The sequence below is a fragment of the Neopsephotus bourkii genome, unplaced genomic scaffold, assembly GCF_033783945.1.
Source record: "Neopsephotus bourkii isolate Nb327-2 ecotype Australia unplaced genomic scaffold, CSIRO-AGI_Nbou_v1 NB_1780, whole genome shotgun sequence".
Lineage (NCBI taxonomy): Eukaryota > Metazoa > Chordata > Aves > Psittaciformes > Psittacidae > Neopsephotus > Neopsephotus bourkii.
In genome coordinates, this window is record NW_026902254.1 from 5,876,783 (window position 1) to 5,899,937 (window position 23,155).

The window sequence follows — 23,155 nt, forward strand, 5'->3', positions numbered from 1 at the left end:
GTTAAGAGCAACCTGTCATCTTCATTTCACTCAATAGCTTGAAGCAGGGAAAAAATAAAAACGGAAACAAGCGCCAACATGACAAAACCCAAGGCCATAACCATATGTTCCTAAGAATGCCAAGAAATGGAATATATGGCCTTTGTGGGTTTTGTACTGTGTATCCATAGCAAGGGAAACAACAAAATGGACTTCTCGAGTTAGGGACCATGTACCTCAGTTTTTTCCCCTATATCTGTTGTGGCAAAACACCTTTGCCTTCTGGAATCTGCATATCTGAAGTATAACAATTACTGCAATACGAAAGACATTTGAGACCAAGTCAAAACCAAAGGAGCATTTACAAGCATGTGCGAGATATAAGACAGCAGTGCTGTAAAATTAAAAAAAAACAAACAAAAAACCACAAACAAAAAAACAACCTAAAACCAACAAGACCCAAACCCAACAAAAACCCCAAACACCTCCCCCCTAAAAAAAAAAAAAGAAAAACCAAACAAATAAACCCCAATCACACACTAGTTTACCCTTACTTCTAGAGCTGATAAGCTGAAATCTTAAAGGAAGAGCTGAATTTTTCTACACTTTCTCATTTCCCTTGCAATATATTTTTAAATTATGATGCAGTATAATGGAATTGTTAAAAATACAATTTAGAAAGAAAAATATAAGCACCAGTAAAAATTACCTTCTAGAAGCAATGACCTAAATGTAAGTTAAACAGAAAACAAACCCACAAGAAACCCAAGCCCTCACCTTAAGAACACTTTTCCCTCCTCTCCATAGTACGTAGTACAGAAACAAATTAAATTATATAAACATCCATTTGGGATTCAGGATGTTTGACTGCATTTTTACAACATACTGAAATGAAAGTTAGTAGTCTATTTTAGCAGTTGGTACAGTTCTATGCTTGGAAATTTATCACAGTTTGCCATGTAATTTAAGCACTCAGTTTCCAACAGCTACTGCTCTCAGCCTGGGGAGGCAGCGAGGAGAAAAACAACTGCAACAAATTACACATGATAAATTTTTAGTAGCCTCAATATGGGTTTTTTTTGTGTCACTAGGAGACAGTCACTGTGCAACAGACTGCCTGAGAGAAGGTTAACAAACTGAGCAGTAAAAATAAGAGTCTGTGTAGAAGGTGACCTTCTGAGAAGAGGTATTCCAGCCTCTGGCTAGGATGAGGAAAGGCTATAACTGCTACAGAGTTGTATTAAAAGCTGCTTATCATTCACTTCTGAAAGAGAGTTGTCCTGGAAACTTTGCTTTGTATTGACTCATCTGCTACCGCACTTATGCATTTGTATGCCTTTGACATATTTCCTTGATTGGACTTTTCAGGAATCCAGTGCTGGGATGCTAAGTCTTTAATCCTACATCATAAGACAGATACCAAACTACTTAATTTTACCAGAATGACATCTGCTTCAGGACTGCAAAGGATTAAAAGCATGGGAAGCAGTTTTATGAATGTTTTCTTGGACTTCAGCAGAATTTAGGCACCAGAGTCCTAGTGTACTTACCCATGGGCTGAAATAGCTTGTCCTTGTCTGGGAATTGGTGATGGAACAAAAATATCAAAAGACGGTTTTACATTCTAGCTACTCAACTGTGCATTGTTTTAGAATAACAGATCTTTATGTCAGTAGCATCTGTGGAAGAATCTCTCCAGGACATTACTGTGTCTCCCAAAGCGTCAGACGAAGTAATTCATGTTTTTCTTATGTTTAGAAGAAATATGCAGCAGCTTACATGAATATGTTCTGCCTTGATAATGTGTTTTAATACCTTTTATTCCAGTAGAAAGCTTAAATTCATTTAAAAAAATGAATGCCACACAGCAGACTGGATGTAAGAACACTTATTTCTTGAGGCAGGTCTCTTGGTACCAGTTTCTTTCAGGATGTGTATGACCTCTCAATTTGGATTCAATACTTTAAGGAGACAGCCAATCTTTGAAGTGTTTTCACCCTCCTCTCTCTTAGCTGCAACTCTTGACAAGGTGACAGAAAAACAAAATGAAAAGAGAAGAAAAAAAAAAAAGACAAAGGCAGCAAATGGAGAAGTAGTAACTGGCCAGACATCACAGCTGAGGAAGGTCACAGAGCCCTTTGGGGTCAATGCTGAAGCTCCTAATGCTCAACATATGCATAAGCAAAATCTGTCCATGACATTCAGTGAAAGGTTAGGGCAAAAACTGCAGAAGTACCACATGGAACTGAGTGACACAAGGTGGTGTTGAAAGACACCAGGCAGATGAAACAAATAGCCAACTTAACATGAGGCAGGTAGGAAAACCAACTTACTCTCACACCGCAGAGGGCTGAAGCGAGAGAGACTTCAATGACCAGAAAATGAAAACACATTCTCATAATTCATATTCCAAGAAAATATTAGCTTAGTGGCACTTAAAAAAAGGGCAAACAAAACACTTAGAACTATTACAAAAGTATTACAGAATCAAAGAGCAAACATACAGAACTGTTAAAACATGGTGTTTGTACATTTTTAAGTACTACAAGATGTACTGGGTTCTCTAGGTAAAAAACGACAAGTAGAAAACAGCAAAAACCAAAGCACTCAGCTATATGTAAATAGCTGCCTTTACTACCTGAAGAAACCACTGTGAACTTCAAGAAAAATATTTTTAAATCTCAGTATATAGTATCAGTTTTGTCAGTTCAAACATATCCTACGGGAAATGGCCAAAATAAGTGATGCTTAAATGGACAGAGATAATTCAGCTAATTCAGAAAATTTAAGCTGAGCACTATTTATCCTCCTAACTGGTGGCCTTCATAGCAAATTGACTATTTATAGTGCCAGAATGAATACTTAGGAGAATTCTATCACTTTTTGAAGGTCAGTTTTCTCCCTAATGAAAATGTACATCTTTTCCTGAATATGACTTGGTTGACAAAAACATTTCAGTAGACTACTTATGAAAGAACAGGCCTTATTCCTACACTGTCTCAACAGGATGACATGTCAATTAGTGACACAGTAAGACACTGTACAGACAACAGGTAAGTAATTCAATAGATCAGTCCAGAACTTCCTGTAACAATACATGCAGTTCAATTAGTTTCTTACAATAGGCTACAGCAGTTATTTGAGGAGCTTCAAGCACTTCATCTGGTAAGTCTTCATGGGGGCAGGCATGCCCTGCTGTTTCCATTCACATCTGTCACTCAGCATTAAAGTTTCAGATCACTGTGAATGTGGACACAGGATACATGGCGACACTTGGATTCACCTGTGTTCAGTAAGAGCGCAAGGGCCTGAATCACAATGAAATTTTCAAAACCAGCAGTCTGGGTAACAGATGCACCAAACTAAAAAGGAGAGGTGACTGTCAGCCACCACCAGCATTTCAGTCCCCCCAGCCAGAATTTTAGTTACTGCTGAAACTCTGTAAACACAAAACCATGAACAGTCCATTTTTTTTTTTCTGGCATAAATATCTCATTGTAGTTTGGAAAAATCATGAGTTTGATAATTTTGCCTTGAGTCTTACAGCTTCAGAACACTGAGAGTTAAGACATGACACAATGCTGTCTCCTAACTCTTTCTCTTGGTCTAAACTCTTCACTGGTACAGATTTGCAAATGGCTTTATACCCAGGATAAATCTAGTACACAGTAACATGTACCGCTGTATCAGATGTATCAGTGTCTGTGCATATATGCACATTTTTATATGCTGGTGTCCCTTGTACTCTTCTTTCCCCTCCATCTCTCCTCACCCTCACTTTCCTGGGCATGTGCAACTATTTTACTTCAGGTAGGGGGTTTTCAGCCTTATCTTCTATTTTTCTTTCTCTTTGGCATTGATTTGCATCTGATTTTCTTTGGTTGGTTTCATTATTTTTAAAGTCGTTTAGCTGATTGAAGAAATTAAAAATCTTCTTGTCCTCACTAAAAAGCCCTGCTGCCTTTTCAGGGATCCAGAGGAGTTGTGCACAAATGCTACTCAGAAAAGTTAAACAGTCAGTATGGTGGAATAGTCAAAATTAATTCAGTCTGTGCTGAGACCCTCTCATTCAGAATTAAAATAGACTTTGTTTGGTTTAATTTCCTTGAGAAATTAATTATGCTAAATTGAAATAAGGTCACTTTAGCTCTTATTCTTCCAAAATGTAGCAGTTTTACTTAATTTGAATTAAATTTGCACATGAAGACAATTCCTTAGATTTCCTTACATTCCAATTAATTTCCTGAACTGGCAATGGAAGAAGTTTACAAAAGTTCAGCTTCAGTACAGCAGTTCAAGAGCACCTTATCATAGGTGTTTAATATTTGTTTGTCTGGAAACAAACATGATATTTTGGGGGTAACTCACTAAATGTATATAATCATTAGATTCATATTTACAGTAATTAATTTCAGATGCATTTTCTACAGAGAGTCCTACAGATTTTAAAGTCATGTATTCCAGAGGCATCACTGCTAGTAAATTAAAGTACTGACTGTACCTGACATAGATGGCTGAATATAAGCACATTTAAAACTCTCAATTAAAAATTAAGAAAGGTTATTTAAAGGGGTGAAATGGGGTGTGTGTGTGTGTGTGTTAAAAATGGGTGTATTTATACATTTTGAATATGAATATTTACAAATATAAAAATCATAACTTTTCCATAATCCAGGATAATCTAAATAATTAACATAGCAGCTACTATATGTACTCTATTAAAAACTAATTTTAATTTTTTTGCTCAAAGCTGGATGCATCTGAGTGCATGCACCAGTACCACATTTGACCAGCAACTGCTCTCTCAAGTGCTGCAAAACCAGAGCCTGAGGCTCCATATCCAAGCAGAAAATCGGCCCTGGGATTTTTAAGAAATTCTCCAGCTAATGAAATGAAAGGTAGGCATTACTCTGAAGAACCTATAGACAAACTTTTGAGGAGTAAAGAGTCCTGTTTTCAGAGTTGACTAAGGAATATGTCATCCGCTGACCTTTACAAATATTGCCGTAAATCACATACGTACGATCAACTAGCACATATTTTTCCTGAAATTAACTGGAGTTTACCATGGCCATACATAGACAGGCCTGCACATCACAAGTGTTAAATGCTGTTTGATTTTAATCACATGCCTCATAAAAGGATTTTTAAACAAATTTGCCAATCAAAAGCAGACTATCAGAAATGCAAATTATAGTACCTCATTCCAGATTTATTTAAATTCCTAAATTAATGAAGTATGGGTGCTGATGAAAACAGACTTCTGTGAGCATACTTATATTAAAAAAGCACATGGCATGATTCTAATAATTACGCTGTAAAATGCTGTCTTAAAAAGAAAAAAAAAATCAGTTGGCTTTATTTATTTATTTTTTTTATAACTCCACGTGAACTATCCATTTTAAATGTCTCATGGTTGGAGGAAGGGGCTCAGGAGAGATGATTTACTTGAAAACACATTTTAGGAAGAGGCAGAGGTTGCAACTGTCAAATACTCCACCATCCCCTGAAGCTGTGAGGATATCCTAACTACAGAAAACTTTTATTTCAACATAAAAAAACCAATAATTGTATTGGTTCAGACTAAGGATCCAGTTAGCACAGTATCCTGTCTTCAGCAGCAGCTATTAGTGTATGCACAGAGAAGGACAAGCATACTGAATACTCTCCCCAGACATGGATTATTTTCATCTCAGAGATTTCTCACATATGCTACAGTTAATCTGGTTAGTGACTCCCACAAGATTTGTCTTCCAAGTGCTTGCCCAGCTTGTATGTCTGAACTCATGCAGGACTTCTTGCATTTACACTTTAGTAAGGAGTTTCATAGGTTTCAATCCTGACTGGCAATGGTAAACTCACCACCTATCCATTTAGACATAAAGCTCATTTTTCCCAGCATGCACCACTTTACATATTAATCTACATTCAATTTTATCTGCCATTTTACTGCCTTGAGAATCATTGCACAAAGTCTAGCTACGATAGAAGGTTCCCATAAAACCAACTCACTCAACCAAAACCCAGTCTTTGTACTCTAAGGTAGTATTTATTACAGTTCACATCCAGATTTCTAGTCTTAGTATACTCTATTCCTTACTGCTTCTCTATGCCAAGTTACTATATACAATGGCAGAAGGAAAAGTACGCATACAGTTAAGAACTGCATTATATCACATAAGGCTGAGATGTCTTAAAACTAACGTTTCCTAACATTTTGTGTGCATAATTTGGTAACTTTCTAAGAGTTACTTTAAGAATACTTTTAAACATAATGTCAAGAGCTGTGCCCTACATACAGCTGAAATTCAAATATTTTCTTTACAAATTATGTCAGCAGTTTGGACTCTTATAAATGGACAGAATGTAGGGCTTCCAAAGGCAGATCATTAAGGATGGCTATGGGATGCTTCTCAATGTGTCATTTTTAAGAGAAGCTGAACTGTATCTTTCATTATAATTAAAATCCAGATTTGGAATGAGAGAATAAAAACTCAATCTTTTAAAATAAATGCTATGCAGCATGGTAACTTTGTCTGCCCTTTTCCCATTAATATAGCACAAGAAACCTTAAAACTTTAATGATGACTCTTTTGGAAGGATCTGGAAAAAAAGATTTTTTTTAAACTAGGTTATACAATACAGATAATATGTTAAAAATATGGGACATTTGAGTGACATATTTAAATATTCAGGAGAATATCTTTAAAGATTAGTGTACTGCCTTTATGTCCCCTACTTCAAGATATCCTTCTACCCACATGAATTTTTCACCACTGCTTAAGTCTTCTGAATGCATATCTACCATATGCAGGATTATAAAAGTTGAAGCTGAAGCATTTTTGCACAACATTGAGTTTTGCACATATTGCTTAAAGGAAAAGAGATGTATGCAAATTAGCAGTGGTTTATCATCATACATTTTCTAATTAATTACATTAGTTAAAATGAGTGATCTAAAAAAAAAAACAACACACTGGCAGTTCACAGTAGGTCTGTGGCTGCAACCTGAGAGGTATATAGCTAGGACTGGGTTTTGGGTGAATAAAAGAAATACTTATAATCTGTTTGAATCAGAACATAGCATAAACACACTAAATTATGGAATTCTCACCACTTCTCAGACTTTCTGTGAAGCTAACTGCTGCTAAATTCAATACTTTTACTCTTTGCCTCAGAGTACTGTCTCTCTGTATCCACCAAAACCTTCAAAAAAAATGATTATCTCTGAGGTAGACTGATACCAAGACTGCACCAGAAAAAGTTGTCAGTGCTAATCAGGAAATTGAGAAAGCATAAAATACAATGCAGAACTTCAAATGAAATCTTGATTGGTTTCTTTAAAATTAATGAGACTTCTTTTCCTAAACCAGACATGCCAAATATTTTACCCTTGCACATTAGAACTTGTGCAAGAGAACACTGCATCTCTGTAGATGAAAAATATATGAAACCCTAGAGCTTCAAACTACCTCACAGGAAACAGTCAAAAGATGCACACCTTAAAACTCAAATTCTTTTCCATTAAAAAATCAAACCAAACAAAAAGAAATGAAAAAAAAAAAAAAAAAGAAACACCCACAACCAAACCAAAAATCAAAAACCAAAAAACTAACCAGGTTCATGAACAATACTGATTTAGTATCAGAAGTAGTATTTCAGCAACACAGAACAAAAAAAGATAGTGTTTGGAAACACACAAATCTCTTGTTTTCCCATGAATGCTGACATTTTGATATTTTAGCTTTTTCATGACATGTTCAAGCTACAGGCTCCTTTTAAAATAATTTTATTTTAGATACTATTTGCATACAAAGGGGGCCATCCTGTTCATCTGCTCTCTGTCTCATTATTTATGATTATTTTGACATTTTAGATTTAATTTTAATTTTATTTTATTTAGATTTAATTTATTCTACTTCTCATTTTATTTTACATGTATTTTCAGTAGCAGTTATTGGAACATTATTAACCTGCATTCAAAAATGGTAACTAATCTTGGAATTACCAAGTAGCGACCTTGGAAAGCATTCATAATAAAACGCTGTCTCAGACAGTCAGACTTCAGGCACTGGTAGGCAGGTGAGCTACAACAGTCACAGGAGTACTGTTCTGAGTGCCTGAGTGCCTCTGCCAGTGCCCCCCACACCTTCAGGTCTATGCTTAGACGGCATCTTCCTCTTGGCAGTGGGCTAGAAAAATATTTCTGTGCAGAAACAGGCACAATTTAAGACTAAAAATCACCTTCTGATAACCTGTTTTCCCAAAGTTCCATCAAAAAGTATATTCTGCATTCACAAATAGATCTTTTTCAACTAAGAGCACTCTCAGACCCGTGATGACTCCTACCTTACACCAATGTCATTAATCTCTACATCAAACAAACAAAACCAAACAACAATCCATAGCTTAATCTACATTAACCTAGAAGAGTAAGGTTACTTCACTTTGTTAGAGACAGAATGCAGTTCTACAGACAGATTTGTTCTTTTCCTTCTTTCTTTTTAAATGTATATGCTAACTCCAGATTTGAATCTGTCCTGGAAACCTAGCCTCCTTTTATGACGTTTAATGTCACAGCAGACATTTAATATGAACATGCCTGCAAATTATATCCTTTATATTATGACCACTGAAGTCAATGGAAGTTTTGTTTCTATCACCTCTTTAATCCCCAGACTGTATCAGTTGTGACAGTTATGAAAAATTTCCCAGCCATTGCTCCAAAATTGTCTTGCATGTTCCAAAATAATTTTTGATCTATTTCTTGATCGTGTTATACAAAAACTGAAATGTTCTCAATAGCAGCACTAACTTCCTTATGCCAATGTTTCAAAGACTGAGCACTTCCAACACACCTCCAGAGGCAGCAGGCAATAAAGTAGGAATTGGTATGACATTTGAAAAACGCTGTCTTCAAGCATTTGATGGAGTCTGTTTCACTTGTGGAAACACATCAACCCGACAGATAGCAGAAACTGTGGAAAATGAAAAACTCCTTTTAGCTACATTTTACTACATTTTGCTGTCAAACATAGTAACTTGCTGTAAAACAAAGGAAGAGATTTAGATGTATTCAGGCAGAGACTGCCACTTTAAACCCATTGTAGAGGTTTATGCAGTATTTACCTTCAAGCAAGAGGAGAGTTTAATTAATATTACTTACAGCTGAGTTGAACAATTGAACAGAAGTCCATGTTTATGTACTAGCACAGAGACCTATACGAGATAATTATTTGAAATAATGAGATCCACCACAGAACAGGTCTGTAGTGCTGTAAATGGTTAGGAAACACAAGCAGTAAAACCAGCAATTACCAGTGACTTCTTAGGTGTGGCTACAGCCAATAAACCCTCTCTTGTTTTCTAATAATTGTAATCACATCAATCACAGCAGAGCTTGTACCAACATATATTGATGTAGATTAAGTATATACTGAACTTGCCTACAGAAAGGAGGAATGGATTGGATTCAGTGCCTGTGCTTTCAACAAAGCATAGTTCCAAATTATTAAGTATAATTTAAACATTAAAGAACGCCGGGGGGGCAGGGGGACCAACAAAAAAAAAAAAAACAACAGCCAGGAGCCAAATTGTGTCAACAGGGAAGTTAAACTGTGTTCACCATTGTGGTCCTTAGTAAACATCCACATTTTGAAAATAATTGGTCACTTGAGTGAGCAGATTGCCTGCTTGTAAAAAGCTAAATAGGCATACTTTTTATAGTTTGATAGCTATCCTACATTTTTTGAATGCTCCAGATATAAACAGTAATATCTTTAATATACAAATTAAAGTACCACATTCTAACACTTTCAACTAGGCTTTATCATTCATCTTCATTAATTATCAACTGATTACTACATAATAAATTATGCATTGGGTTTTGCAGAGGGAACAGTAACTGGTATTGCAACAGTTGAGGTTAGCAAGGGGTTACGCAAGAACAGTGGAGCTATACCTCTCAGCCTTTCAAATATGACCACATTTTATCTCTCTTATTTGCTACATCACTTGACACAATGAAGTCTATTAACCTAATAACAGTCCTAAGATACTGTTGCCTGTAGTAAAAACCAGCTGAAAGCTTCCTAGGAAGTGTCTCAGCTCTTCAGAGTTCCTAAGCATGTGCGTGGGGTTGCTTGCTTGTTTCCTTCAGGGAAACATGCTGGGCAGAATCAATCACAGAATGGTTTGGGTTGGAAGTGGTCTTTACAAACCATCTAGTCCAACCCCCAAGGTTGCAAGGGTTTTCCACTGTCCACGTACTCCACACCCCTGGAGTTTCACAGAATTTGTAAAAATAGGGGTTTTAAATCCCAAATTTATCAGCCTTCACAGCACCCCCTGAGCCTCCTCATGACCCTTCATTTCATAACACTCCATTTGGTTTTTCAGTAACTTAGCATTAAAAATGTGCTTTTCAATTATAAATGAAAAAGATCTTTTAGTAGTAACATAAGAACTAGCATCCACAACAATTCCTAAAAATGGTTTGAACTATGAGCTTAGAATGCTTGCAGTACAAACATCAGTCTGAAAATAACAATGTGCATCATTTGCCAGTTAGGGAAAGAAAAGCTTGAATGACTTTGTAAAAAGGGAGTACTGGTGCTCATTCCTAACACAGCTTTCTTCTTGTATCGTATATTATTTAATTTCCATAGCAACTCACAGGAGTAAGAAGCCAGAATTTTCAGAGAAATCTGAACTGATGCACAAAAGAAACGACAATAGACTGAGAACAGAACAGGGAAATTCTATGTTACTGGACACTCAAAGTTACTAAAAAGCTGTATCAGATTTCCACAAGTTAAAAGCATCCTATGAAGTACTCATTGCCAAACTTGACATCATGATCTTTACAGCACTGTAACCCCAAATTTGATAAACTGCACACATCAATACTTCAAATTACTGCTGAAGAGTCAACTTTACTCTCAGATCTTTCCATCAGTGCCCAAGCTAGGGGTGGGGGAGAGAGAGGGCACGACACAACGCGACAAAACACAATAACAAAAGAAAACATCAGCAGAAACTTTCAGAATACTCGTAGTAAAACGAATACTCGATAACCATGTCAGTATAACTGGTTATTATCTGCTGCTGCTGCACTTGCACCTCTGCTTGATGTTTTATCTGAGGGAAAAAAAAGAAATTTGAAGTTGAGATGGAAGCACAATCATATTTTATAAGTATGGAATGACATCATGTAAGCTATCACATTTGTCAGCTGTTGGGAAGAGGCATAGAAAATGCTGAATTGTGAGAAAAGTGTATTTTCCAAAGTACTAGGAAGAAAACTACACTGTTCAGTCTAGCTTAGAAACCTTATCTGGTACTGTACAATTTGTCCAAGGTTACAGAAAAAAGTGACTTAAATTTGACAGCCAAATACATTTCAAATTCTTTAAGGGTAAAAAAGCACAAGTGTTATTTAAAGTTTGCAGCAAGATGCTGTAACATTATATTGACAGTTTGCAGTTGATTTACAACCTAAGATAAGCAAAAACAAGCCTCTAAGAAGAAGAATGTAGTCTACTTGTCAAAGAAAATCAGTTCAAGGAACAGTGGAAATAAAAAGACCAGTCTTTTAGAAGCATCGTGCAGATAGTCAGCATTTCCTCCAGCCTACACAGGTACACAGGTGAAAGCACGTAAACTCACACTGCCTTTTGGATTCAGGTATGTAAAGGTTTAGAGAACATCACACTCTCTGAATACTGAAACAAGGTAACAGTACATATTCTGTTTTTATTATGCTCAGCCACAACATAGTTCACAGATTTCTGTTGTATTATAATTTACAAGCTTAAAGGAATCATAACATAAACCAGTGCCATCATTAGGTTAACCTCACGTAGTTTTCCATAATGTTATTATGCTGCAGAGCTCGATTACAAAGAAAAACAGTCATTACCTGTGTGAAGAGAACCTGTGATTAGCCTGAGAAGGTACTCGGCAAATTTCAGTATTTCGCGCTTACACCGCTTCCTACAGCCACTCATCTTAGGCAGCACGGTACTCCTCTGGGAAGGGCCCGGAGACCGCCAGCAGATCGGACAGTGTGCCAGCAAACTTCTGGGGCAGTTGACCGTCTCACAACTCCTCGCCGCCAAGCAAACTCCCTCGATTTACCTCTTCTGCTTGCAGCACAGACCCCGCGGCGAAGGGCGCTGCCACAGCGCGGCGCAGCACTCGCTCCCCGGTCCCGCGCCAGGCGCTGCCCGCGGCCGGCTCCGCGGCCGCGCAGCCCGACGAGCGGGAGGGGGAGGCGGGGCTGAGTCGGCTGCCCTCCCCGCGCAGGCACACACCCGGATGCGCGGTATGTCCGCCGTGAATCAGCAGCGGGAGCCAGGCTGGGCTCAGCACCCCACGGCTTCCGAGTTGCGAGAGGAGGTAAAAACCCACCAGAACGCCATCAGCAGCAAACCCCCAAGTCGTCAGGAAGTATCCCTGTGTCAGCTACAGCATCCCCGTGCCAGGTACCGCCTCCCGCTGCTCAGGGTCAGAGTAGGGGAGTGCCCTGCCTCTATCTCACCTCCAGGAATGAAATCTAGTGATTCCCCACCTACTTCACTTTGCATGTCGGCCAAGGGACCCGTGGCTTGCCGAAGGCCATGGAAACCCCAACCCACTGCACAACTGTACAGAAGCAGTAAAGCCATCCCAAGTGGTGTATCTGTGCACGGAGCAACCGTGCTTTCCAGCCCACTCACCTGGGGCAGGTGGGAAGGTGGCTCTAGCACAGTCAACATCTTGTGCTTAGGATCTCTCCAAGAAAGTCTCTTTAGGAAGCTATATGCATTCGTCACTGCTCCTTTATAAAGTAATTATTTTCCATCTCATGTGAGAAGTGTTTCTTATAACAAAAAATGATCTACTGAAGGCTTTATCCATGACCAAAGAACCCAAAAATATGCTTTAATTTCCCTTGGAGTACATCCCTGTACTGCATAAACACAGAGAACAATTCCATTGCATTAGATAGTGATACAGCATGTAATGCCTAATAAAGTTAAAAGAAGACAAAAGACCCATTAAGGTAAAGCTTAAGAGAAGAAAATCACTGTCTGATCTCATTGACCATAAAACATTTTGGTGAATGCCTTTAAAAAATTACAATAAACACAAATCCACATCCTCAAACTATTCTTTAGATTATGCACTGTGTAGAGATAAATACATTACAGACACAATACATCAAAGCATTATCAAAGTTGTACTTAGATGACATAGTTTCTGTGTCTGTTATCTAAATCACAAGCTTGCTGTCTTATGCTTTCAGTGAGGCTACATATTTAATGGAAAGAACCAACATTAAATAGCTCCCAGAAGCCCCTGTTTAGCCCAGTTTAGCATGGGGAGGAACTGAGGAACTGCAAATTTCAAGATTTCATGTTTGCACCACTTGCTACAGCCACTCACTTTAAGCAGTAATTATTTTCTGTGTTTTTTTCCAGGAAATCTGTCAAGACTGACAAAAAATAAAAACAACAAAACAAACCAAAACCAACCAACCAACTAAAAAAAAAAATACCCACATCAAATTCTGAGTCATTATTGATTGCATTGTGCCTTACACATTTCTAAACCCTACTGGTCTCTGAAAAGGAAGTTCCTCATGTAGCTGGTATTCTTAGACTGAAAACAGAAGCTTGTATCTCTGTAGAAGAGGAGCGAGGTGGACAATGCAAATGGTCCTCAGCTACTTCTTCATCCTTTGACATCTTTAATTGCTTCATACAAATTTCAAAATAAAGAACCAAAATACCAGTTCTCTAAAGTCTTACATAAGCATATATCACCAACACCATGCTTTGTTGGTGATGTGCCCGCCAAAACACAGCTGCATCAGTTCTGACACTGTTTCCTAAATCTTCTACATTTCAAGAGAGCAATAACAGTAACTGCTACCTCTGAAAGAGTTATGAAAGGTTTCAGACCAGATTCACTAAGAGGCTTTTAGCAAACAGTGCAGCGTTCAGGTAGAACTGGATCTGAACCTAGCTCCCAATAGTTTTTTGATTAGCAGAAAAGTCTGACTAATTTTGGACTAAAATTGCTTACCCCAAATCAGAAGAGCAGATGATGGCAGACTGGACAGGAAAATTGGACTGGAAAACTAATAAAACCACCGTGGTTTTGTTGACAAATAAATTATTGGGAAGGGATGGTTGGAGAATATTAATTTCTACGTGTTGGTAATTTTTTATTGATGAGACACACTAAAGTTCTCAGTCAGAAACAGTCTCTTTGCACTGATGTATATAAATACTTCTAACATGTATGAGCTATTCCACCCCTAATAATTAATAACCTATAGACCTAAAGTAACACACTTATAAAGAAAAAAAAAAAGAAAAAAGAAAGAAAAAAGAAAATAAGAAGAAAATGGCTATTAACATCATAGGGATCTGGATCTCTGGATAAAGTCCTTAAAGTTCTAACTTTGGAATCAGATACTTAGAAGTTGGTGTTTAAAAGCCTTTATTTAAGTATAATGGAGGAAGAGTAAAATGCACACGCACACAAAAAAAAAAGTTTTCAGACAGGAAAAATAAATAGAAGGAAAAATTAAACACTGTAAAATAATGGATTTTCAAAGTTTCACCCAGTCCAGTGCTGACAGACTCCCAAAATAATATAAACCACAAATTTATTTTGTTTTGAAGTATTTGCAAGGCATAAAATGACTAGGGAGAAAACATAATGCTTTTTTTTTTTTTTTAAAGACTGTCCAAAGCAGCACTGCAGTTTACATGCAAAATGGAAAAGTTTCTGTAATGTACAGTGTCCTACAGAGCTGTTAAGCCAAAGCGATAAAGGGCTCTTCCTTTGAGGATTTCAAACAAAGCTACAAGAAAATCTTAAAAATATTTGTCACCATGACAAGAAAAGCAAAGCACAAAACTGTCAATTTATGAAATTCAGTTCCTTCGAATCCATAGATGAAATTCCACATCACTCAGTCAGGGTCTCAGCATCACTGGTCTATGTTCTATGCACGTAGGTTGGCAACTGAAGCACACCTTAAGCATATTCAGAGGGGGGTATACGCTGATGTAGCTTTAGTCTCATACTACAAAAAGCAAAACTACACAAATCTTGTAGTTCAGAGCTGGTCAGTATTGGTCAGTATGTAATCAGTACTTTTTCTTGTTCCTGTGTAGGCATAGTATTTCACTATAAAGCCATTCAAAACCAAAGCAGAAATCTATTGACAGCAATATGAAAACGTGCTTTCAAATACAGAAAAAAAAAACAAAAAAAACAAAAAAACACCAACCTATTTTTAGACTGCAGACGTTGCTGGGACAATCTAGTCTAATCTCCCTTCAAACAAATTCTCAACCCCAAATGCACTGCCTGCCTCAGGACAGAACATTGTGAGGCCTGGCATAAAATCATAACTAATGCTAAATAAGCTGTCATTATAGTTGGGTTTGTTTTTGTTTGGGGTTTTTTGAGAGAAAGAGTACTAAATACAGATTGTATTTAATAACAAAATAATGCAAAACCACCTATTAAAATACTCAAGAAGAAAATAAATTTTGCTGTCATCATACTAAGTGACAATGGCAAAGACTCAACTTGCAAAAAGCTCAGTATAATGGTTTAAGGGTGGTGGGGGTGGGGAAAAGCCATCACAAGTGTTTGACGAGCAGAAACCCCTGCAGTAAGGAATAAGGATGACAGTGCATAAAAGATAAATTTGCTAGCCTGGTAACAAAAAACAACCCAACAGCGCCAGCTGAAGTGACACATACAGAACACAAGTTGTTTGGCTTCTTGGAAAAGATTTGTCTTATGTATCTCTTTGATTTGCACACATTATTTAAATATCCTTCTGACTTCAAAGAGCAAAATTTCCTCCTGAACTAGCCTGTGCTATTGACTAACAGCAAATTTAAGTCTTGTAACAATAACAAAAATCAACTCAATTAGATGCTTCAACCTCATCAGGAAGGGTGACTGCAGGAAGTCAACCAGGAGCACTGAAAACCTGTATACACAGTTTCCTTGCTGTTAGCTCCAGAGGCTTGCAAGAGTTTTTGTTCTTAATGCAAATGCTGAATTTTACAACTGAACATTTTTATCAGAGGTTTCTAACCTCCTTATTTCAAAGAACAGAGATAAATATTTACAACCTAAGCACATGTCAAGGAATAACAGATGGGTAGAAAAAAACAGATGGGTGAACACAAGGTAACAGCAAGATGTTTACAATCAGCATAGTAAACAGCTGCCACAAGTAGATGACCATCATCAGATCTTTCAGTCTCCCCTTCTCTGTCATTAGAAGTACGGGTCTGCATAAATCAGAATCCCTAATGTATTTAATAGCTCTTCTCTGAACTTCTACTTCAACACAACAGTATTGTGTACTGAGGTGTCAAAAGTTGGCCACCATTATACTAAAGTAGATGCAGCAGGATTAGAGCTCTTCATCATAGAAGTTGCTGAAAACTGCAGGACTAATTCCAAACTATTCACCGTGTTTATGAAAATATCAGCCACCACTTCTAGCCACAGCCAGTGAAAAGCATCAAAATTCTCTACACCTCATTTGCCCAAAAATAATCTTGGATATTAACACAAACCAGACATACTTATATGCTAGAATATGAGTTGGGGAAGCAGAGATGCACGTAATGTTTCCTTCCTAACTGATTAATAGCAACATGAAAACTGAATTTACTTAGTTCAAAATGGTTATTGTTCATTGCTATCTACCCTAAATTTTTCTATAGAACCCAGGACAGGCAGTGAGGGTATTGCCAAGGTCCCTGGTTATGAATACAGACTTGTTGGGGTTTTTTTAAACCCTTCACAGCACAATTGATAACTTTCTAGTAGCCCAACCATTACTTACACCAACTGCATGCAATGCTTCTTAATGTGGAAGAAAAAATAATAAGGAATCTTTATGCTGGCCTATGCCACTGAAAATTAACAGAGACTTCCTGCTTTTGTCTATAGCTTCTAACTTCTCCTGAAATCTTGCTAAGAATAATATCCTCAAAATCAAACAGCTTTATTGCTGTGCTTAAAATAGGACCACAGATGAATGACTGCTACCTCACGCTGTTCACACAACATCAACAAATGATACATGTGCTCTATTCTAATATCTAATATCTGTATAAAGTAAATTACTTTCATTGCTGTTTCAGTTCCAGACTCTATAGGTTCAAACTTCATTTTCTGTTGTATTTGTGAAGCTTAATAAAACATGATGGCTTAGCTCACTAGAACATAAAGCCTTTGACCAGTGTAACAAACCCACTTAAAATATTTATCTCTATTATTTCCAGCTTCCCTGTAACTAGCTGCTCTGTCAGAAGGCCTTTTTTACCTACTCAGTGTCCTTGAGGGTAACCCCAAGGATTCATTTGCACACAACACTCTAAGATGATACTGGCTGCCTCCACCTCCCCTACAGCCCTGACTTGCCTAATTAAATATTCATCACTCCAGAATGTTGCAGTGTCAAACATGAGCAACTTCTCAGCCTGACCTTCCACAGCCAGCCTGCTGTTCGTGCTGGGAATAAACAGGACTGGGACTTACCTGCCGAAACATAAAACTGCATTATGCCGTTTTCCTGACACACATTAAGTTCCGTGTAGGCACTGTAATATTCTTGTTGCAAAAGCTAGAGTACCATCTTCTAATGTTCAAGATAAATTGAGTACCAGTATGCAAAGCTAACTATAAAACCTGCATGGGCAGAGTTATCAATAAACTTTCTGCAGAACACTAGAATCTTTTCTTCCTTATGATGCAGATCCTGGTTCTTTTGTGTGGTCATATCTTCCAACTTAAAAAAAAATAAACCAATGCTGGGTATTCTCAAAAAAATAAAAAGACTGAGGAACACCACTATTAACAAGTATGTGCGGGGTTGTTTTTTTTATGGCTTTGGACTCCTTAGTTTCACATAACCCATTTATGAGAAATTTACATTTTACCTCCAAGACAAAAGAATTTACTAATTCCAAACCTTTCTCATCTGTGGAAGGAATATCTGGAACTATTATAACTCAATTTAGTTGTACTATATTCTGCACATATTTACATCTGCATTTAATGGAAGACAAAGCTGAACTGAACAAATCAGAAGGAACCAGCTTCCCTGATAAAGAATCCATAACCTTAATAGTCTATAGGCTCTGCAGATCTTTCAATATTTCATATAACTAAAGTATACCCATATCACATCCACACACAATAAGAACATTGAAAACCTTTCATTTTGACCCCAACAGCTACACTGACCTGTTACAGAACAAAAAACATATCATAAATTGGGTGCAAACATCTTTTATTTATGCATACTAGGTATGCAGTGTTCTTAAGACTATGGACTAGTCATTGTATCAAATCATCTATGAGAATTCTGTAAACATAATAAATGCATATGTACAGTTTAGCCCAGTAAGTAAAATTAAGTACAAGAAAGATGTTTTCAGTACATATATATGTAGCAACAAATATGTGTGTATATATTTCTATAAAATATATATATGGTTTTAAAAAAAGTTTTATTTCATAGCTTCAATATTCTATTCAGTCATCTGTGAGAATCTTTTTGCTCCTATGATTTCCCATAAATGCTTAAATCTTACATTCCATCTTGTCACTCAAGGGCTTCCCTGCACTTTTCAGGGATTTTCTGTCCCTTGGCATTTTTTGCTAGCCCAAAACATTTGTGGATGCTGTAGAGGTTGCAGATGTGGCTTGATGATCTGATTAAACAAAAAAAAAAAATCAGATTTAAAGGTGCAAATCCTTAAGTCTTCACTTCCTTAATCTGGCATGAATTGTTATGCATTTGGGAATATGCTGTAGCTACTACATCAGGGAGGAAAAAGATGACAGATGCTACACCCCAAACAGCTCTCAAAAGCCAGCATCTTGGCTGAAGTAATTTTGGAACAGCTGTCCTTCATCCAACATTTGAGTCTGTTAATTATTTCATAGGAAGTACGAGTATTGAAAACAAGTTAAATTACCACCTTGCTAGGCCTGTGATGTCTATCGTTTCCCTCCTAGCAGGCCCCTGTAGATATCGAAAAGAAAAACCTCATGTCAGCATTCCTGTAGGATCCTTCAGTAAAGCCTTTTGGGGAACATGAGCAGTTACTTGTCTACTCCAGATTTTCCGGAACTGTTGTGACTGCAATATCGGCATGTAGATCTTCCTCCCACATAATAGAAGTGATTAGCTCTCCCAAAGTATGCAAAATTTAACTCTAGCAAATAGGAAAATAATTTTAAATAGACTTAGAACTGATCTGATCATATCTATAATCTGATCAACCTGAGCTGAACCTTGCTCATAAGGAATAAGAAAGGTTCGTACGTGCCTAAAACACTAACACTTTAAATAACATTTTTTTTCTATTCTGCGCACTTGTTTCCATTAGAGGCAAATTAAACACACATTCCAAAAACTATTTTATTATCGTTCCCAGTCAATTGGAGATTCATTCAAGTTTCATGCTATGGATAAAGCCTGAAGAAGCTACCCACTGAGCACTTCAGGTAGGAAACAGTAAGCAAGGCTATAAATAGGAGTATCATAACCATTTGGCACTGCTGGCCCTGTAAAGGAGACATCCAAGTCTGCATTACAGCCTTGAAGTTGCATACTACATACAGCTGGCAGATTTTGATGGCCTTATTCAATATCTGCACAGTATCATTATGTATCTTCCTACCTTCTACCACACTTTCTTTTGTGACCATACATACCACCATTTCTCCATGAAGTGTAGCCACAACTATTTATGACTTCAGACAGGTCTCCCCCATTATTACTTCAAATCAGCCCCCTAAGGACCACAGATGGAAGGAGGCAGAATCAAAGTAAATATTGGAGATTAAAAGCAGAGGAATAGAGCAACTAGGGTATTCAATCTCACATGTGACCAACAGGTATTACTGAAAGACGGAAACTTTGCTTCACAGATGGGAAAAGTCAATGTAGGGAAAGTATTTGGGACCATGTGCTTGAGACCTCAGGAAACTGTAGAAGGTGAGTATTAAATCACTGCAGTCCCTTAGTCACAACAGAGTCTAAGATCTGATTAAATAAATGCCTTAAGCATAAATCCAAATTTTCCAACTCCATAGCCTGAAGAAGTGAAGTAGTTTTTATTATGAACTCAGCTACTATACACATCAATGATAACCTGTATACGGTCTAGGCAAGCAAATGAGAATTACATTAGTTGGCTGCAAACTTCCAAATCTGAAGCCTAGAATAGGAAGTTAACTATAAGGCTGGTAAAGAGTATTTCTCCCATCTGTATAGATGAGTGCAAAGAAGAGTAATTTTGATACAGTGCACACACACATATGTATTATATAAACAGCACTGATGTCCAGGCACAGAAAGATAGAAGGGAACACCACTACTTGTTTCTCTCATTGTGAGAAGAACAAATACTATTAGAAGAAAACAACTCCTAAACACTAGGTAAACTTTTAAGACCTTGTACGGTATGGTGTGAATATGGATATTGCTTCTATTTAAGCCCTGCAGAAATTTCTTATTTCAAACCAGCTGCTCTATGTGCCTGGATATAGAACTTCAGACACCAAGTAGAAATCATGTCTTATGTTTCATAAATGATGATTTCAAAATTTTCCCCTCAGAATTGAGCAGCTACCTCTACTGCAGAAACTGTATTAAAATGGAAGAGATAACTTTAATAGATTTTTTTTTGACTGAAGAGCTTATATGCACAGAACTAGATTTTTAAAAAAAAAAAGTCAGACAGTTTTCATTCTTGTCTCTTGATTAAACTAGGTAATTCCACCCTCCTTAAGCTACTTTTGAGTCAGCAATCACACTTATTGTACATTATTTTATATTATCATTAGCAAGACTCCCCCATATGATGTCTTAAGATATCATTGCAGTTGGTCACACTTTAATAGTTTACTGCTTTTGTTTTCTATCAAACAAAAGATTAAAAAAATGTGGAGATAAATGAGTAATAGATGTTTTAATCAACTTACTTTCTGTGAAGGTAAAACATTTCTCTAAAAACACCCATAGGATTTCCTCACCTTTTTAATATTAAGGTTTCTAAATGACATACTGCTTTGGCTTCCCCAGGAAAACTCCATCTTCTGAGACACAAACCAAAGGAGAAAAAAAACCCACCAAACCCCACAAGTTTATGTGGCTCACTGCCTTGAAAATGATGTATAAAAGTAGAATAGTACCAACAGAAGGACACCTTATTTCAAAACATTCTATAGTCCCAGGGGAGATTTTGATACTATACAGGAAAGGATAATACTCAAGCAGTATTATTCCTGAAGGTCTTTACTCATGAATTTGTTGAACTACAAGATTCCATAAGCATATGAACATTTAATATTATTGCCATTGGAAGAATAACTTTTCTGTATTCTTTTTATACCATTAAGGTTTTTAATAAGCTAAAAATAAACTTGTGTTCTGTGAAGATACATATCAGGTATAGAACTACAGCATTCTCCCTCTCTTCCCCATAGCAAGAGCTCATGCATAGTACCTTCTCTTGTAATGAGAACCTGTTTGCAGTTTGCTTTCTTTTCAGTGGCTTTTTACAGAAAGGTACCCTAAGGGTCTAACCACTTTCATCATCTAGGAGCAGTGCCAATTTCTGAACTTGCTCAGCATTACAACAGTTTACCAGAATTGTGTCCACTGAACACACAGTTCACACTGGTCACTCAAGTACACATACTTGCCCACAGACAACAAAGACTGCAAGAAATAAATCAACTTTTACTTCAAATCATGCAGAACATTCCTACATCTGAAGTAGTTCAGGTGTCTGAAACAGGGGACAACACACTATTTTTACATCACTCCTTAGTTCTTTAAAGTACATTATTGGGCTAGGCTCTTCTTCTGCCTCATCCTGAAACTCCTGGTTTCTGTTCCAGAACATGGATTTACAGAACCATTCCCACTCCTTGAAACACAGAGCTAGTTTACTTTTGTTGACATGTCCAGTCTTTATTTATTTCTCCAAACAGGAGTTAAACTATAAAGCATTCTTATCTGGTCCTTTACTAGATCTATTGCACAGATGTTACCATCTGATACCTAAACTACAAAAATCTGCCAAGAGCAATTGATTTTACTTTTCCAGGAGTGCTTTATTTGACTAAAAAAACCCCAAACAACCAAACAAAAACAAAACAAAACCAAAATCCAAACCAAAACAAACACCAAACAGAAACCCCACTCAGGTGATATTTTAATGATCCTCTTTTGATAGCTTAAACCAAGTGCAAGAACTTCTTCTGTCATTTCCTTTGGATTCAGAGGGTATCACCAATGCTACCGATTTTAAATGGCACAAAGTTTTTTGGTGGTGAAAATTCAGATATTTTTTAAAGGGATGTTAAAAGTTGTAACAAAAATGCTACAGAAAACAAAAAATGTAATCAAACAACTAAGGCCAATACATTCCTCCACCAAAAAAGTGAAGGAACCTTTAGAAAGCAACACTGAACCCTCAGTGTTTTTCTAGAGATTTTATTTTGTTCCATTCATGAAATGCATGCTCTAGTCTGCCTTTAGGCTAGGGAGGAAGCCTAGCCACAGCTATTATTTTTTGTAAACATGTTTAGAAACTGGGAACACTAATTCTAAAAACACACTTCTGTGAACCCCAGGATTTCATGAACTATCCACATCACAAATGTGATTTTTAAAATGGCTGAGACTGTATGACTGAGGCTGGTAAAAAACCCACCTTGGAATAATTTGCCTAGAAATACATTAAAGCCGTCCCAGCTATCATGAAGTGCACATCAGGATAATGCTTTAAAAATTCAATAGAACTACAGCTGATGTCCTTCACACAAAAAAACTCAAACTTTTTGCCAAATCTCAGAGACAAAACAGAAGTTGCCAAACTTCCCTATAAAATCGTTGCTTTCCAAAAATGCGTTGGCTCAGAATCCTTGGCAAGACAAATTTTTGCTGTCACTCTTCCAATTTAAAAGGTCCATCAAGTCTGTAAAACTAAAGTATGTATTTCTTTTCTTTATGCATGAAATAACCAGATTTTCCTTTTCTTCCAGGGTTTAAATAGCTTTTCACGTTTAAAAATTATAACAACTTTAAAAAGATGAAGTATGAGTACAGCTCTCACTG

At 37.0% G+C, this 23,155-nt stretch overlaps 1 protein-coding gene across 6 annotated transcripts in view; it reads right to left on the reverse strand.

Moving 5' to 3' along the window:
* The window catches only part of KCNIP4 (potassium voltage-gated channel interacting protein 4), a 432,794-nt gene that overhangs the window by 315,851 nt on the left and 93,788 nt on the right, over window positions 1-23,155 (reverse strand). For 2 of the 6 annotated variants that reach the window (XM_061379852.1, XM_061379845.1), the window contains exon 1: window positions 11,900-12,123. The exons of the other annotated variants lie outside the window; for them this stretch is intronic. In XM_061379852.1, coding sequence (XP_061235836.1) covers window positions 11,900-11,987 — 88 coding nt within the window. In that variant the 5' untranslated portion in view covers window positions 11,988-12,123. Of the gene's footprint in view, window positions 1-11,899; window positions 12,124-23,155 lie in introns of those variants that run through there. 6 annotated transcript variants of the gene reach the window in all.